At 52.8% G+C, this 16,822-nt stretch overlaps 1 protein-coding gene across 2 annotated transcripts in view; it reads left to right on the forward strand.

The window, feature by feature from the left end:
* Positions 1 to 16,822, forward strand: part of SLC6A1 (solute carrier family 6 member 1) — a 39,091-nt gene that overhangs the window by 17,176 nt on the left and 5,093 nt on the right. The window contains exons 2-14 of one of the 2 annotated variants that reach the window (XM_081526089.1): positions 6,126 to 6,188; positions 6,886 to 7,215; positions 7,837 to 7,968; positions 8,485 to 8,585; positions 9,314 to 9,423; positions 9,851 to 9,983; positions 10,988 to 11,122; positions 11,572 to 11,675; positions 11,966 to 12,090; positions 12,953 to 13,065; positions 13,421 to 13,552; positions 15,014 to 15,116; positions 15,246 to 16,155. In XM_081526089.1, coding sequence (XP_081382215.1) covers positions 6,978 to 7,215; positions 7,837 to 7,968; positions 8,485 to 8,585; positions 9,314 to 9,423; positions 9,851 to 9,983; positions 10,988 to 11,122; positions 11,572 to 11,675; positions 11,966 to 12,090; positions 12,953 to 13,065; positions 13,421 to 13,552; positions 15,014 to 15,116; positions 15,246 to 15,256 — 1,437 coding nt within the window. In that variant the 5' untranslated portion in view covers positions 6,126 to 6,188; positions 6,886 to 6,977 and the 3' untranslated portion in view covers positions 15,257 to 16,155. Of the gene's footprint in view, positions 1 to 6,125; positions 6,189 to 6,885; positions 7,216 to 7,836; positions 7,969 to 8,484; positions 8,586 to 9,313; positions 9,424 to 9,850; positions 9,984 to 10,987; positions 11,123 to 11,571; positions 11,676 to 11,965; positions 12,091 to 12,952; positions 13,066 to 13,420; positions 13,553 to 15,013; positions 15,117 to 15,245; positions 16,156 to 16,822 lie in introns of those variants that run through there. The other variant, XM_081526088.1, reaches the window with a different exon arrangement.

Consider the following 16,822-nt stretch of genomic DNA (forward strand, 5'->3'; position numbering starts at 1 on the left):
GCATGCCAGGCTTCCCTGTCAATCACCAACTCTTGGAGCTTGCTCAAACTCATGTCCATCGAGTCAGCAGAGCCAGAAGTAAATAAATAAATAAACCTTTTTTTTTTTTTTTAATGCAGCTGCTGATTCCATGGGTCTGGAGCAGAGCCCAGGACTCTGCATTTCTAACAGGCTGCCAGTGATGCTGATTCTGCTCTCGGAGAAGCACACTTTGAATAGCAAGTCTCTGAGTAGCTGAACCATTTGAGTTTAGACTCCTCTACAGTAACTGCCCCAGAGTGGCAAGCCTCAGTTTACCCATCTGTCAAATGAGTGACATAGGCCTTGGCTTCTTGAGGTGAGGTGAGGACTGGCAGACCTAAGACCTGTGAGATAAATGCCTGGCACAAAAGAGGTGTTCAATAGATGCTGGCTCTTCTCCCTTCGTTGGAACTGTTATGGGTCTGGGTGCACAACAGATGCCCAATAAAGCTTTGTGCAATGGACTGAGCCTAGCGTTGCTTCCTAAAAAGCAGAAAATAAACCATTATGTTTCCCTTTGGCATGTGGCCAAACCCAATATTAATTTTTTTCTTGAACCGCAGAGTTTCAGAAAGAAAAGCGAGTAGAGTAGTGAATGCGGTCTGAAGCAAGCCTCTGTCATTTCTGTAATTACAGGACGGGAAGCAAAACAAAGCGGGGGTGCAAGCATCCTAGTGTCATGGGAGGAAGCAGCCCCCTTCCCAGGCCCATTGCTCCCCCTCCTCGTCCCTGCAGAGCCCACCCCCACCCCCACCCGGCTCCCAGTGGGTTCTGGGCCCAGCCCCGGCCCTAGACAATGGCGGCCTGAGACTCTGTCTTGGCCTTTCTGCCTCTGCCTAGGTCCCCACCCCACGCAGCCACCCTGCCCGTCCCTCTGATGGGGCAGCAGGACAGAGGGGGATTGTCCCAGGCAGCTGCCGTGCGCTCCCCTCCCCCCAGCCTGCCATCTGGCCCTGGAGTTGGACTGCTTACCGCCAATCCTCCAGCAAGGCCCAGGGGCCCCGCCTCCAAAGTGGATCCCCCAGCACTCCTCACCAGCTCTGGCCTCGCCTTGCAGTCCGAGTTCAAGTCACCATCATCCCTCGCCTGGACTCTCAGCTCTTGACCTCCCCGCATCCACCCTTGCTGCTCTGCAGCCTCTCCTGGGCAGCCAGAGAGGACTCCTAAATGTAAGTCAGGCCAGCCCTGCCACTATGCCCTCCACTTTCTCCCTTCCCCTTTACTATGAAATCTGAGCTTCTCTGAGACCTTGCATGATCTGGCCCCTGCCTACCTCTAACTAGAACTGTCCCCTCCTGTCCTGGACTCCCACCCCCCTGGCCTCCATGCTGGCTCTCAATCATGCCAAACTTATGCCTGCCTCGGGGCCTTTGCACTTACTCTTTCCTCTGCTTGAAATTCTGGATCCAAGACAGTCACATCTCTGGCTCCTGATTCAAACTGAAAAAAAAATTTTTTTTCGTTCAGGCTAAATAATAAAACAAGCCCCAGGGCCAGTTTTGACCCAGTTTGCCTGATCTAGAGCTTCCAAACGCAACATGTTTTCTTTTCCTTACAAAGCATGCTTCCTGCTTGGTTTGGCCTCATTTTTATCGATGGCTTTAAGACCTGGTCATAGAGCATGTCAAGGAAGCCTGGAACATCGTGGGAACATCTTGAGCACCTTTCTGTCTCGAATCTCTTTCTTTAACTCCATCCTTCACAGAACCTCCCGGAGGGAGTCGTCTTCTGTAATGTGAACTTGATCCCACTGTCACCCCTGTCCCATCCCTGCAGTTGGTCCCCCTAAGTTCCCTAGCCTGAGTTTTGAGGCCCTTCACAAACTGACCTCCCTAGCTTCAAACCTCCCAACCTTTGTTTATGGGTTTCCCTCTACTGGGGATGCCATGTCCCTCTTTTTGAGCCTAACGACCACATATACAGCCTACAAAGCCCAGCTCAAATGTCCCTTCGTCTGGAACACCTTCACTGGCTGAGTTAAGTCATACTTTTAGTCCTGTCTGCTTCATATACTCTTGCAGCTGACACAGAGTATTAGGCATAGCTGTAGCAGTGCTGTTTCTCTTTAGAGGCCGTGACCTTGTGAAGGTCAGGGATCTTGTCTTACTAATCCTTGCCATCCGAGTGTCCAGCCCAGCTCCATGCACACATTAGGCCCTCAATAAATAGTTACACAAGAGAATCTATCTGCTGGTACCTGTCAGTTCACTGATTCAAACTCTGGTGGCCGTGTGTAGCTCATAATCCAAAACACTTGGAACAACTGTCCCACCGCCAGTTCTTGGCATGTGCTCAGGAAATGCTTGAATGAATGAATGAAGGTGTGCAAGAGTATGTGATGAATATAGAGGACTCATTGCTTGTGGTCTCACATTAACTGTGCCCTTTTGAATGCTGCCTTGCTGGAGTTCAGTTAATGACAGACCTGGAGGAATATGTAGCTGGATTCTTGGTCTGCAGAACATTGCCACCTGGTGAGGAAGAACTGGGAGACACTGGAGAAAGGTCTTAGCAACCTGCCTCAGATCCAGAGATGGTGGGGCCTGTCCTTCTACCGGCTCCACCAGCAGATAAAAGAGGAGGAGGGAAGAGACCTGCAGAACCATCCTCCAGACACCCTGGAGCTGCAGAGCACGGGTTCTCCTTTCAGGAAAGAAGAGGTGGCGGCAGTGAGAAGGTTGCTTCTGCTTCAGAGGTCATTCATTTTGTTGAAACACGGGCTCCCTTGCAGTAAACAGGCACATGCCTGGGCTTTCTGCGTGCTGTTCTTTGTGACAGGTGAACCAGCTGGGTCAGGAATTCAAGTTCTTCAAGCAGCAGGGTATGAATAATGAGGCAGTTTCCTGGAACAGCTCTGGGTTATTAGCACAGGGGCCCAGGCTTTTTCATGAATGTATGTGTGCTCAGTTGTGTTGCGACCCCATGGACTGTAGCCCACCAGGTTCCTCTATCCATGGACTTTCCGAAGGCAAGAATACTGGAGTGGGTTGCCATTCCCTTCTCCAGGGGATCTTCCCAACCCAGGGATTGAACCCATGTCTCCTGCATTGCAGGCTGATCCTTTACCACTGAGCCACCTGGGAGTCCTTTTTTCACCAATGAGGACCTTTTATTGTTTTCCTCCCATCTGTAAGATGTTCTGGATTCTTTTTTTTTTCTTACCAGATTTTATTTACTACAGAATAAGATTTTTTTTTTTTTATTAACCAAACATTTAAAGCTACCACTGCTGGCTTCTGATTGGCCCAAGGTGATCAACTAGACCACTCTGAGCCAGTATAAAAACAGCCCAAAGCAAAGGGCTTGACGTTTTTATTAACTACTATTCCCCACGGCAACGAAAAGGTTGATTTCTATCCAGCTTCTGAAAATGTTTCAAGTCGCTCCAGGGCCTGAATAATAAGCTCTCAATAAATGTTAGCTGCTATTCTTATTACTGCTATTATTGTTATATCATCATCATCTTTGTGGCCTTCTGGGAAGCAGAGAACACGAGATTAAGAGCCACAATCTCTACACGGATGGCAGCAGTCACAATGCTAATGGCCGAGATTCCCTTTACCCTTGCTGTGAGCCGGGCGCGCTTTCCCATGCTTTGCAGGCACGTCTCATTTCATCTTCCCCACAACCCTGGAAGAGAATTATTTTCCCCTCGTTTTACCAAAGAGGATCAAAGAGGTGACATAGTTTGTCCAAGGTAAGTGTTGGAGGGATCCCTATGGTCTGTCTGAGTTAGCCCCAGGCTGGTCCTTGCAAGGAGAGCCTTCTCAGTGTGACTCTGCAAAAACAAAAAAAGCATCAGTTGTATTAATTCCTGGCTTTATTGCATGCTTGATCTTGGAAGACTCCACATTTGGTAATGTGGCCTCTCACAGGGAAGTTACAGACATCTGGCTGAATCTCAGTACCTTCCCCCAGTTCTGGAAGTTGCGTGGACGTCTTCCTCATGAAGAGGTCTTTGGAGCAGCTGCTATCTTTGATCCTTCTGGGCTTGGCACGAGAAGAAGGTCTTCAATATACTCATGGAGAAGATGATGTCGGACTAAACCTCCTGGTGAACCAGAGAGCCCCTCCCCCAGCCCTGAATGGTTCTCTCAGAGGATGTACACACCCGCCCGCTCTGTTCAATCCTGCCGTCTTTCCATCTGTCTCCCCAGACGGAGTCAGACGGTCCTGTGGCAGAGTGCACACATCAGTTTCCAAAGCCCAGTAGATTTTGGAGTTTGGCTGGAGTTGAGTGTCTCTGATAACCAACAAGTCAACCCAGAGTGGAGGCCAGAAGCTGGTGTTCCCACGGGACATAGAAGGTGTGTGCAGAAATTTCAGGATTAGAGCGGGAACCCAGGAGCCAACGTAAGCAGAAGCGGGGGATTTATTTTACAACCGTGAGTGTTCGTTGTTCAGCCTCCTGTCTGACTGTCTGCCACCCCATGGACTGTAGCCTGCCAGGCTCCTCCGTCCATGGGATTCTCCAGGCAAGAATACTGCAGTGGGTTGCCATTCCTTTCTCCAGGAGATCTTCTCGACCCAGGGATTGAACTGGGTCTCCTGCATTGCAGGCAGATTCTTTACCATCTGAGCCACCAGAGAAGCCCCATTACAACCGTGGGGATGCTTTATAAACTCTAAGAGCAGGAATGTAGCCCATCTTAAGGAAGCCTGGAACTTCAGAATAGAATGCCTTGAAGACTCGTTTGTCTTTTGATCTCTGATTTCTTCCCGGCTCAGTAAACCATCTCTCTCTGCTTCTCCAAGGACAAGGTGGGCAAAGATGGCTGCCTCAGAGTTCCCGGGGGGAGGGGGAGACTGCCTTCTTCCTCCAGTTGCCAGGGAGGGAGCCTTGACTGACTGGTAGGATCAGGTGACTAGCCCTGGTGCGAAGTGGTTGGATCGTTTTTGAACAAATATGGAGGCTGGTATCCACAAGGTCAAACTGTGGAGACAGTTAAGGGCATCGTTGTCTTTTAACAGTTAATGGTTGATGCTTCCTCCCCCAAAGCAGGTTGGCTTCAGCCTCTCCCCACTTTCCTGAGGCTTCTCTGTCCCCTGGACTTACTGGTAGACCCCAGAATCAGCTGCCTCCGGCCTGTCATGATGTTTAGGGGGCAGTCACCCCAGCCTGAGACTATAGCTCCCTGCGACATTGCTCTGCTCAGGCCGGGGTCTTAGACGGGCACTGGAGACCGGCCTTGAGAACGAGAAGCAGGGTTGGCGGTCAAGTGTGGCTTACCGGAAGGTGGTCTGGCTCTCCATGAGCTCTGGGAAGAGACACTGGTGTTTGGTAACCGGGGACTGCATGTGAGGGTGGGGGGCAAGTGCACAGCAAACGGGGTGCCCTCGGTGGGGGGCTGAGCTGAGGGGAGGGGCCGCTGGGAGAGGACCCAGCCCACACTGCACGTTGCTTTGGCCCTGCTCCTACACCCGGGAGCCCACTGACCAGCGCTCACATGCTCCTTCTGCTCTGAGGGTTCCATAAGTTTATTCTGGTGTTTTATTTTTTTAAACGTGGAACATTATAGAAACCCAGAAAAGCATGAAGAAGAAACCAGAACTCAGAAACTACACAATGTGGGTATCTTAGGGTATATCTTTCTGGTATTTTAGTTTAGGTTTTTTTTTTTCTTTAATGAACAGTTTGGTGGGTGGTGGCAAACATAGGGTCCCACTAAATGAACTGTCTTGAAACCTACTCTCCTTGCTGTCTGCCATGTTCTTAACGTGATCTGTGATGACATTTCTACACATATGGATGGAGGACACAGAAAAATAGCCACTTCATTTGGTTCCCTGCGGGATCCTGAGGAGCTGGGGCCCCTCTGTGGGTCTCTCTTTTCCTTCTGATAAAATTATGGAACGTCTTCCTTGCATCGCCTTTGTGCCCACCCCTCACCATGGTCCCAGGGGCAGCAAGCCCACTCCTGCATGTTCCCAGCACCCAGGGGACCAGCACCTGGTCTCACGTACCCACTGCTGTCACCCGGCTGGGTGGCTCCCTGGTGCCTGTACAGAGCTCAGATGCTGGCAGGCTGCCTGCACCCCTGCTGCCTGCACTCAGGGCTGCCTGCGGCCTGTCTGCCGGTTCACCACCCTGTCTATCTTTGCAGGCTCTCACTCCACCATTGCAGAGGGAACCGCTGTGGAGCTGACCCAGCACAGAAAGCCATCAGGTAACGTCAACAACCAGAGTCCAAACAATCATCTGTGGAGTTCCTTTCTGAACCATTTGGGTGAAAAGCACCCTCATAGCCATTAAAAGTTCCTTTTAGCCATAATTTTATAAGCCAGAGAAGATTACCCCCCCTCCCCCATTTTATAGGTGGGGAAACTGAGGCCAGAGCAGTCAAGAAGAGTTTGGAATTTTGGTTGCATTGGGCTACTCTCTGAGCAGGCTTCACAGGTGCTGCTAGTGGTAAAGAACCCACCTGCCGATGTAGGAGACATAAGAGATGTAGGTTCGATCCCTGGGTAGGGAACATCCCCTGGAGAAGGGAATGGCAAGCCACTCCAATATTCTTGCCTGGAGAATCCCCATGGACAGAGGAGCCTGGCGGGCTACAGTCCATGGGGTCACAAAGAGTGGGACACAACTGAAGCCACTTAGCATGGACAGTATTCTCTGAGCAGGACACATAGCGGAGGGCATGTGTCACAGATGCCAGCACTCATGCTGGCCCAGGAGACGTCAGGCCATGCCCTTACTCACTGCCTTGGAAACAAAAGACACCTTCCTCCTGGAGCAGGGGCTGGTGGAAGGACGAGGGGAGAGCCCTCTATGGCCCCTGGCTTGTGCGTTATTTCATTCTGTTATATTGGGGAGGCTCTAGGATCTTCAGTGCCTATCACCCCAACCCTCTGCTCTCCCAGGGTGACCTTGAGCCGCAAAACTGCTGTCCACGTGGACCGGGGCTGACACTGCACGTCCGTCTGCCAGGACCCCTGCGTCCAAACTCCGAGACATGGCGACCAATGGCAGCAAGGTGGCCGACGGACAGATCTCCACGGAGGTCAGCGAGGTCCCCGTGGCCAATGACAAGCCCAAAACACTGGTGGTCAAGGTGCAGAAAAAGGCGGCAGACCTTCCGGACCGGGACACGTGGAAGGGCCGCTTCGACTTCCTCATGTCCTGCGTGGGCTACGCCATCGGCCTGGGCAACGTCTGGAGGTTCCCGTATCTCTGCGGGAAAAATGGTGGTGGTAGGTGCTGGCCTGGCGACCTCTTGGGGGGTGCAAACCCCACGGAGGAGTTTTATGGGGTGACCTGCGGGAAATGGGTCCCCTAAAGACTCCGAGGGCTTCCCGGGTGGTGCTAGTGGTAAAGAATCTGGCTGCCAATGCAGAAGACATAGATTTGATCCTGGGTTGGGAAGGTCCCCTGGAGGAGGAAATGGCAACCCACTCCAGTATTCTTGCCTGGAGAATCCCATGGACAGAGGAGCCTGGGGGGCTACTGTCCATGGGGTCACAAAGAGCTGGACACAACTGAATGACTAAACAACAACCAAGACTCCAAAGACAGTGCCAGGCCCTACTTCCCATTTCTTATCCTTTTCCTAAGAATTCCAAAGGGCAGTAGTCCTCTGTCAACGATACCAAAAAGTTCACCTCTACATTTTGCAAAGTGCAGTGCCTGGGTTTTGAGCACAGGACGTCCTCAGGCCTTACTCTGGCTTTGGGGGCTGCTTTTGTGACAGAATATAAGGCAATCGTGGCAGGGACCCCAGGACACCACCACCCCCAACTCTGTGATGCTCCCTCTGACCGACTGGGTTTCTCAAAGTCCTGAGGCCATGAGCACCTCTCTTCTTGACCCCGCAGGGGCCTTCCTGATCCCCTACTTCCTGACGCTCATCTTCGCCGGGGTCCCCCTCTTCCTGTTGGAGTGCTCCCTGGGCCAGTACACGTCCATTGGAGGCCTGGGGGTGTGGAAGCTGGCCCCCATGTTCAAGGGTAAGTGTGCAGAGTGGGGCTGCGGGGGGTGGTCATGCTCCTGCCCCCACCTCCGGGCCCCAGACGGAGAAAGCTGTCGGGTCACGTCTGGACAGAGAGGAGCCTTTGCTGGAGGCAGGTGACCACCGGCGATGATGGTCAGGAGAAGTCCCAAGCCAGCCGCCCCACCATGTCAGCCTGCCCTGTCCTGTGAGCTCATTGCCCCAGCAGGGGCTGGGTACGACTTCGTTTGCTTCCTTGCTTGGTGCCTGACGGACACTCGGGTGGACGCATGGAGGGTTGTGCTTGCCTGGCTGACCTCAGCCCCTCTCCCCTCACCTGCCTCCAGCCTGGGCTGGGCCCCAGCGGCAAGTCCCAGCTCCCTCACCTGCCACGTGTGACCTTAGCTGAGTCCCTGCCTTGCTCCGGGGTCTAGCAAGATTGGAGATGTCGAGGAAAGTGGCAACAGTGACGAGCTGGGACGGTTACTGTTAGTACTTTACTAAATGAATGTCGCACTGGTGTGTCTGCCCCCAGGTGTGGGTCTTGCTGCTGCAGTGCTGTCCTTCTGGCTGAATATCTACTACATCGTCATCATCTCCTGGGCCATCTACTACCTGTACAACTCCTTCACCACGGTCAGTGGCCCCTTGGACTGCCCCCCACCCTGAAGAAACCAGACCCAGACCGGCCCCCCATCCACTTACCACCATTCTGCCAACAGGGCCATTCCTCTGGGTGGGGGGCATGGTTTGTCTTCAGCTGCCCTTGTCTCTCCAAAAGTCATAGCATTGTTAGCCCATCTTATAGGGACTCAGACAGCCTGGGTTCAAATCCTGACCCCTAGTGTATACCAGCTGTGCAGCTTCAGGAAAGAGACTGAACCTCTCTGAGCCACAGTGCCCTTGTTTACAAAATGGAGCTTAAAGTAAAACCTACCTCATATGGTTGTATGAGGCTTAAGGAGTAAATACGTGTAAAGCGCTTAGAACTGTACCCAGCAAAAAGTAACCACGGTAAGTATTTGCTGTTAACTTTGATGCACAGGGCTCAGATGACCGAGTTCACTTACTCAGGGTCACGTGGCTGGGAGGTAGCCCTAGGGTGGACATGGAAGACCTTATGGTACAGCTTGGAGAGCTGGTTTTCAAGAGTGTAAAGCTCTGATGCTTAGGAGCTGTGTGATCTTGAGCAAGTTGCTGCCCCTCTCTGATCTCTATAACGGGGAGCACAACATGACCAGCACCCAGCAGCTTCTGGGAATGAGAGGTGACATGATGGCGTGAGGATGCTCAGAATGTCCTGGGACCACTGTTGTCAGCTCCTGGGGCTTATGGGGCTTGTCTGTGCGGCTGTGTCTTTGCAGACGCTACCGTGGAAACAGTGTGACAACTCCTGGAACACAGACCGCTGCTTCTCCAACTACAGCGTCATCAACACCACCAACATGACCAGTGCCGTGGTGGAGTTCTGGGAGTAAGTGCAGGGGGCTGTCCATGAGGTTGGGGTGTGTCACTTGGGAAGAACAACACTGAGAACAACAGTGAGCTGCTCGCTGCAAGCAGCTAAGTGACATGATGAGACTTTAGAAGGCTCCCAGGGGCTGGAGGGGGACAGAGCAGAAGAGGGGATGGGGTCATGCTGGAAGGCCACTGCAGACACCCAGGTGAGCCATCCTGGTGGCTGAATGAAGGCGCTGGCAGAACCCTTGAGCACACAGCACTTTGTCCCCATTCGTTTAACTGGCCCGCAGTCTCTGCCCAGCTCGTGGAGCCCAGTGATCAGAGTTGTCAGCGGCATCACGGAGGAAGCTATCACCTGTGTCCATGCCCTGGGCATCCCCAGGCCACTCCAGCCCCCACCAGCCCCACGTGACTTTGTCTTCCCTCCCGTATTCCACCAGGCGCAACATGCATCAGATGACAGACGGGCTGGATAAGCCAGGTCAGATCCGCTGGCCCCTGGCCATCACCCTGGCCATCGCCTGGATCCTTGTGTATTTCTGTATCTGGAAGGGTGTTGGCTGGACTGGAAAGGTAAGGGGTCTGCACCGTGGGCACCTGCGGGGGATGGGTTTTCAGAGGGGATCTCTGCATTGGGTGATGAGTCAGCTCCAGGGAACCACGTCCAACTCTGAGTTAAGCAGGTCCCTTCATTGCTCTGTGCCTCCTCGGTTTCCTTTCCTGTAAAATGGGAACAATAACGTTACCCAACTTCTGGGAAGTTGCAAGGATTCAAGGAAACAGTGTGTGTCATGCTCTTAGCACAGTGCCAGGGTCTCTCGAGATTCCCCTGGGCTGGGCAGAGACATCGCAAAACAGAGGGTAGATGTGGCTCCTAGACTATCGGGTGGCGGGACCTCCTGAGGAACTGTTTTGTATAATTAAAAATCACAGTGTTAGGAGACAATCGAACAGCATTCAGTAAACAACACAAGAAACAGAGTGGTTTGTACTGTGTGTTTTTTAACTTTAAGCATGTTAATTGAAAAGGCAGGTATAGAATTGAGCCTCATTTGTAGGAGAATGGAACCATATATGCGAAGCCTCAAAAGAAGACATTAAAATATTAACATCGATGCACTTATGTATTTGTTGGGCACTTATTGAGTGTCTACTATATACCATGGACATTCTAGGCACTGGGAAAATAGAGATGTGAACACAACAAGTCCTGTCCCTCATGTGACTTGTATTCTATGGACTGTTGAAAGGAACTTTAATTGTGTGTGTGTGTTCATGTGTAATTTTAAAATTTCCTTGTCAAACATGTATTACTTGAATACTTTAAATGAAAATTTAAAAACTGGAGGGGTAGGGAAAGGGAAGACATGGGTGCTGACCTATTTGATTTGGATACCAAGGAGGGGCTTCAGAAAAGTGGTCATTCAGAGCAGGTTAGGAATCCAGGAAGGCTTCCTGGAGGAAGATGAACTGGAACCAAGCCCAGAGCCACAGCAGGGATGGATGTAGGTAAAGTGGGGAGGGGGAAAGTCTGGGTTTGCTGGAGGGGTGTGACCCTTCGCCCCCTTTCCTCCCAGGTGGTCTACTTCTCCGCCACCTATCCCTACATCATGCTGATCATCCTGTTCTTCCGTGGAGTGACGCTGCCTGGGGCCAAGGAAGGCATCCTCTTTTACATCACGCCCAACTTCCGCAAGCTGTCGGACTCCGAGGTGAGCGATTCTCCTGGCCTCACCTCCTGGCCTTCCTGGAGGGCCTGCCCTGAGTTAAGAGCACACCTGAGTCCTGAGTCCCCATACCAGCTTTAGGGTAAGTTATCACACGTCTACAGGAAAAGACCCCGATGCTGGGAAAGACTGAAGGCAACAGGAGAAGGGGGCGGCAGCGGGTGAGATGGTTAGATAGCATCACCGACTCAATGGACGTGAATTTGAGCCAACTCGGGGAGATAGTGGAGGACAGAGGAGCCTGGCGTGCTGTAGTCCACGGGGTCGCAAAAAGTCGGACGTGACTTAGTGACTGAACAACAACATCGCGTGTCTCTGACTGTCTTTTGTAAACTTGGGATGCTGCCTGGTAGAGATGATTAGTGTAAAAGGTCTTGGGGCGCTCTGGCTGTGATTCTAATTTGGACTATTTTTTTAAATCGTTCTGCCTGCAGGTGTGGCTGGATGCGGCTACCCAGATCTTCTTCTCCTACGGGCTGGGCCTGGGATCCCTGATTGCTCTCGGGAGCTACAACTCTTTCCACAACAACGTCTACAGGTGAACCCCATGGCCACGCCCTCCATGCCACGCCCACCCATGGCCACACCATCTGCGCCCGGCCACACCCCTCAATGGCCACGCCCCTCTCCTGGCCCTCCACCCATCTCTGAGCCAGCACCTTCTGGCCACTCCTCCTAGTTCTGCCCCTGCCCTGGGAGGTGGGGGTGGGCACACCAATGGCTCCGCTCTCAGGTACCCTCTTCCACCGGCTCACTCCATAACCACTGCCCACTGGGTCACCCCCCACCAGCCCCACCCTTCCTGACCCCACCCCTCCCTCTCTGCAGGGACTCCATCATCGTTTGCTGCATCAACTCCTGCACCAGCATGTTCGCCGGATTCGTGATCTTCTCCATCGTGGGCTTCATGGCCCATGTCACCAAGAGGTCCATTGCTGATGTGGCGGCCTCAGGTCAGCACCTGCACCGGCGAGGGTTGGGAGGAGGGAATAACTGCACAGGCTTTGCCGTCTTCCTCGCCATCACCACCACGGCCGCCCCCCAGGCTCACTGGCATCGAATGTGCCTACCCCGCAGCCTTCCATGCCACAGGGTCCAAGGACAGGAACCCCCGGTGCACACGGCAGAGGCTCAGGGAGGAACCATGACTTGTCCATTCCCTTTGTGGAGAGCTGGGCAAGTCGCGGAAGGAGCATTCTTCACTGAGGTCCTCATCTCCCCTACTCATGGAGGGAGCTTCCTAGCTGCCCCCTTTCCAGAGCCAGACCCCAGGGAGGTGACAATTTCCTTGTTCCAAGGTTTTCCCTGATCTCCTGAATCGTTGCCCCACCCTGCCCCACTGCGAGACACTCAAACACAAACTCCTAAACTCCTTGAGCCTTATACCCTGTGCTCCCATCACAGCAAAGGGTTCTAGTGTCGGATGCCCAGGCCAGACCCCAGCAGCATCGTGGCCCTTCCCTCATCTTCCCTCACAAACCAACCAAAACCAGGACCTGCCCACTCTGCCTCCCGAGTGTCTCTGCAGCTGCCCCCCTCTCTGCACCTGGAACTCTCCGCACCGCTAGCCAGGCCCTTGCCATCACTCATCTCGTCTCACTGGTCTCCTTGCCTCCAAACCAACCCGGTAGCCTCCTGCCTCCCTCCCAGCCCCATCCCACACTGTTTCTTTGTCTGGAAAGGGAGGCTGACAACACTCACTGAAAAGATGACTCTGAACGTGAGATGAGATGAAGCCTAGGAGGCGGGTGTGCTGGGGCGGCCGCGGGTGCTCAGGGCTCTGTGTTTTCTCCTCTTCTGCCTCTCCCTCCACAGGCCCCGGCCTGGCGTTCCTGGCGTACCCGGAGGCGGTCACCCAGCTGCCCATCTCTCCACTCTGGGCCATCCTCTTCTTCTCCATGCTGCTCATGCTGGGCATTGACAGCCAGGTGAGGACACCCTGGCACCTTGAGGAGCCCCTCCCAGCCTCCTGGGTCCAGGAACAAGCCAGGAGAGCACCCTGTCTTAGGTCCCCAGGAACATGGCCACAAGTTTCAGACCCCCTAGAATATTCCAGCGTGTGAGATGTTAGGGACAGGTCAGCCACCTTGCCCAGTTTCCAGATGGGGAAACTGATGCCCAGAGGGAAGGCCCTCTTCTGAGGTCATGGAGGGAAGTAGCGGGAGAGTTACGCCTGGATCCTGGGCTCTCCTGGCCCTGCTGGGCCCAAGGGTCAGACTTTGGTTGGGGGTGGGGGTGGGGCTGGGGCTGCCCGGGAGGCTGACCTCGGCAACCCCCCTGCAGTTCTGCACGGTGGAGGGCTTCATCACAGCGCTGGTGGACGAGTACCCCCGGCTGCTCCGCAACCGCAGGGAGCTGTTCATCGCCGCCGTCTGCCTCGTCTCCTACCTGATCGGCCTGTCCAACATCACCCAGGTGAGTGCGTCGGCACGCCTCTGCCGCTGCTGCTGCCTGGGGCCCCTGGCAGGCCCTCTGTGCCACCTCTCGTATGTTCGCTGAGCACCGTCTCTGTGCCAGGCCCTGAGCCGTGACTCAGATGGGGTTCCTGCCCTCAAGGGGCTCCCAGGCTGGAGGGAGATGCAGACGCTGAGGGGGAAATGAGAACACAGCCCCCCTAACCTGACATGGGGTCCCACCGACTGCTTCGTGAAGGTGGAAATGTGGGACTGAGCCTGAAAGACTCACAGAGTTAACCCGGGGGGTCAGGTTGGAGCTGGGCCTTGGAAGTTGATGCTATCCCTTCCTTCATTTCCACCTTTCTGTTCTATCCGGAGAGTGAGCAGGCCTCTCGGCATTCCCCTGGTGGTCCACTGGCTAGGACTCCAAGCTCCCAGTGCAGGGGGCCTGGGTTCCATCCCTGGTCAGGGAACTAGACCCTGAATGCTACAACTGAGGGTCCCACGTGCCTCAGTTAAACTAAGACCTAGCACAGCCAAACACATAAATAAAATTTTTTTTTTAAAGAAAGAGCTTCCCGGTCTTGTTGGAAGACAGACACACAACTGAGGAATTACACGATAAATACAAACGAGCCTAAAGCTGTGAACCCAGCCCTGTGGGTCTGATTGATGATCCTCAAAGCCATCCCTGGACCCAGATGCTGTTTGGCCCCAGGTTTATCGTTCCTCTGGTACTCCATAGTTGCTCACCACCTGCTGTGGGTGTGGTGTGACCCTGCAGATTCTGCAGTTGACGTGGCAGAACAAGACAGGAGAGTGGACAGAGAATGAGCAGCAGGGGTGGGAGGGACGCCGCCTGGGACAGAGTAGTCAGGAAGTGACAGCTGAGCGGAAACTCACTGGTGAGGAAGAGCCAGCCAGGGGAGAGGTCTCCTCAGGGGAGGACGGCATAGCAGGTGCAGAGGCCCCGGGGTGGGAATGGACTTGGCGAGTGTAGGGGACAGAAGGAAGGCCAGTGTGGAGGTGACGGAGTCAGGGGGTAGGTAGTGGGTGCAGAGCCAGATTGTGCAGGATGTTTCAAGTACGTTTTGGGTTTTATTTTGTTTTATGTATCTTTACTTTTTATGTGTTACATTATGATCTTATTTAAGTTATGGAAGAGCTTATGGGGGGAGACATGACTCGTTTGACATTGTGAACATGTGGCTCGGGTGACTAGCTCCTCTTTCTGCCCTCCAGCCTTCCCAGAAATGGGGTGTTTCCAGCCGCCACTCAGACATTTTATTCCTGGTCCCCAGAGTCCACGCCCACTTCCTTTGCAGGGTCGCAAGGCCCCCTGTCCTTCCTCTAATCTACTGTCAAGCTTTCTTGCTGCAGGGTAGCCTAACCCCAACCTGCACAGCCTGTGTTGACCCTGAATTGAATGCATTGGACCCCAGGGTAAGTGGACCCATTCTCCCCTCTTCTCCTCTTGCAGGGGGGCATTTATGTCTTCAAACTCTTCGATTACTACTCTGCCAGCGGCATGAGCCTGCTGTTCCTCGTGTTCTTCGAATGTGTCTCTATTTCCTGGTTTTATGGTAAGCACCAACTCCTCCTCCCTCATTGATTCATTCATCCATTCAGTCATCCTTTCTCCAGTCATCCTTCTGCAAATACAGCTTGAACACCAGACCTTTTCCATACATTAATTTATTTGGTCTTCACAGCAATTCAATGAAGTTAGCATAAGACATCCCATGTTTAGAAGATACCGTAGCTGAAACTCCAATACTTTGGCCACCTGATGTGAAGAGCTGACTCATTTGAAAAGACCCTGATGCTGGGAAAGATTGAGGGCAGGAGGAGAAGGGGACGACAGAGGATGAGATGGTTGGATGGCATCACTAACTCAATGGACATGAGTTTGGGTAAACTCCAGGAGTTGGTGATGGACAGAGAGGCCTGGCATCGCAAAGAGTTGGACATGACTGAGCAACTGAACTGAATTGAACTCTTGAGTTAAACTCCTTTAAAGTGGGAGCCAACATTTCCTCATAAATTTTGGGGTCAAAGATTTATTTGAAATTTTATCTAGAAAAAGAAAAGCAAAACTACAAAAAAAAGTTCTAAAATATTTTTTAAAAGCTAAGCTATAATTAAAAGCATGCATTATTTTAGAACAGTAGTCATGTACAGTTATGAGAGTTGGACCATAAAGAAGGCTGAGCACCTTTCAAGTTGCTTTTCGAGTTGCGGTACCGGAGAAGACTCTTGAGAGTCCCTTGGACTGCAAAGAGATCAAACCAGTCAGTCAATCCTAAAGGAAATCAACCCTGAGTATTCACTGGAAAGATTGACGCTGAAGTTGAAGCTCCAATACTTTGGCCACCTGATGCGAAGAGCCAACAACTCATTGGGAAAAACCCTGATGCTGGGAAAGATGGAGGGCAGGAGGAGAAGGGGGTGACAGAGTATTAGATGGTTAGATAGCATCACCGACTCAATGGATGTGAATTTGAGCAAACTCCAGGAGATGGTGAAGGACAGAGGAGCCTGGCGTGCTACAGTCTATGGGGATGCAAAGAGTCAGACATGACTTAGCGACTGAACAACAGCAATAATAAATCATAGAACAAAGAATGCAGGACTTGGTGATTTTGTTTGTTGATTCTGTGGCCTGAGTGTCTAGACTCAACTGCCTGATAGTGAAAAAGCTGTCCTGGGCACTTTGGTTGTCACAGCAAGCTGGTGGTTTTGGAAGAAGTGTTCTCCAAGGTCCCTTGGGGTCCCTGTAGTCCTGCCACCTCACCCTCCTCATCATTCTCCCTTCTTGCTCTCCACCTGGTCTGACACTCCTAGGTCCTCATTATCAGTGACTTTGCTTTTAGTCTGAGCAGCGCCCAGTGTCACTCTCATGAACTTCAGGACCTCTGCAGAGTTCTTTCTGCAAGACTGGCAATTCTTCGATGCAGTCTGTCAGCAGCCGCTCATGTATCAGATCATCAGGGAAAACCTCCTTTGCCCAGCAAAGCTTTGAAGGAGTTGCTGGGAGAGATGTTGAGTGGGAGGGACCTGAAGGGGGTGGGGCTGCTCCCTGTAGGTACATCCTTGTGTTAGTAGATGGTTTCACATTCAGGTGACTGCCCCATTTGCTGGGAGGCGGGGTGGGGCTTTGGTTATTGAGTGCTTAGCTAATGAGGACCCCCTACCCTGGAGCATTCGCCCTGTGTTACGGATGAGGAAACTGAGGCTCAGAGAAGTTAGGTGACTTGGCCGTGGTTGCAGTGTGAGGAAGCAGCAGGTT

This window comes from Giraffa tippelskirchi, chromosome 9 (genome assembly GCF_054371585.1).
Source record: "Giraffa tippelskirchi isolate mGirTip1 chromosome 9, T2T-mGirTip1v1.2.pri, whole genome shotgun sequence".
NCBI classification, from domain to species: Eukaryota; Metazoa; Chordata; class Mammalia; order Artiodactyla; family Giraffidae; genus Giraffa; species Giraffa tippelskirchi.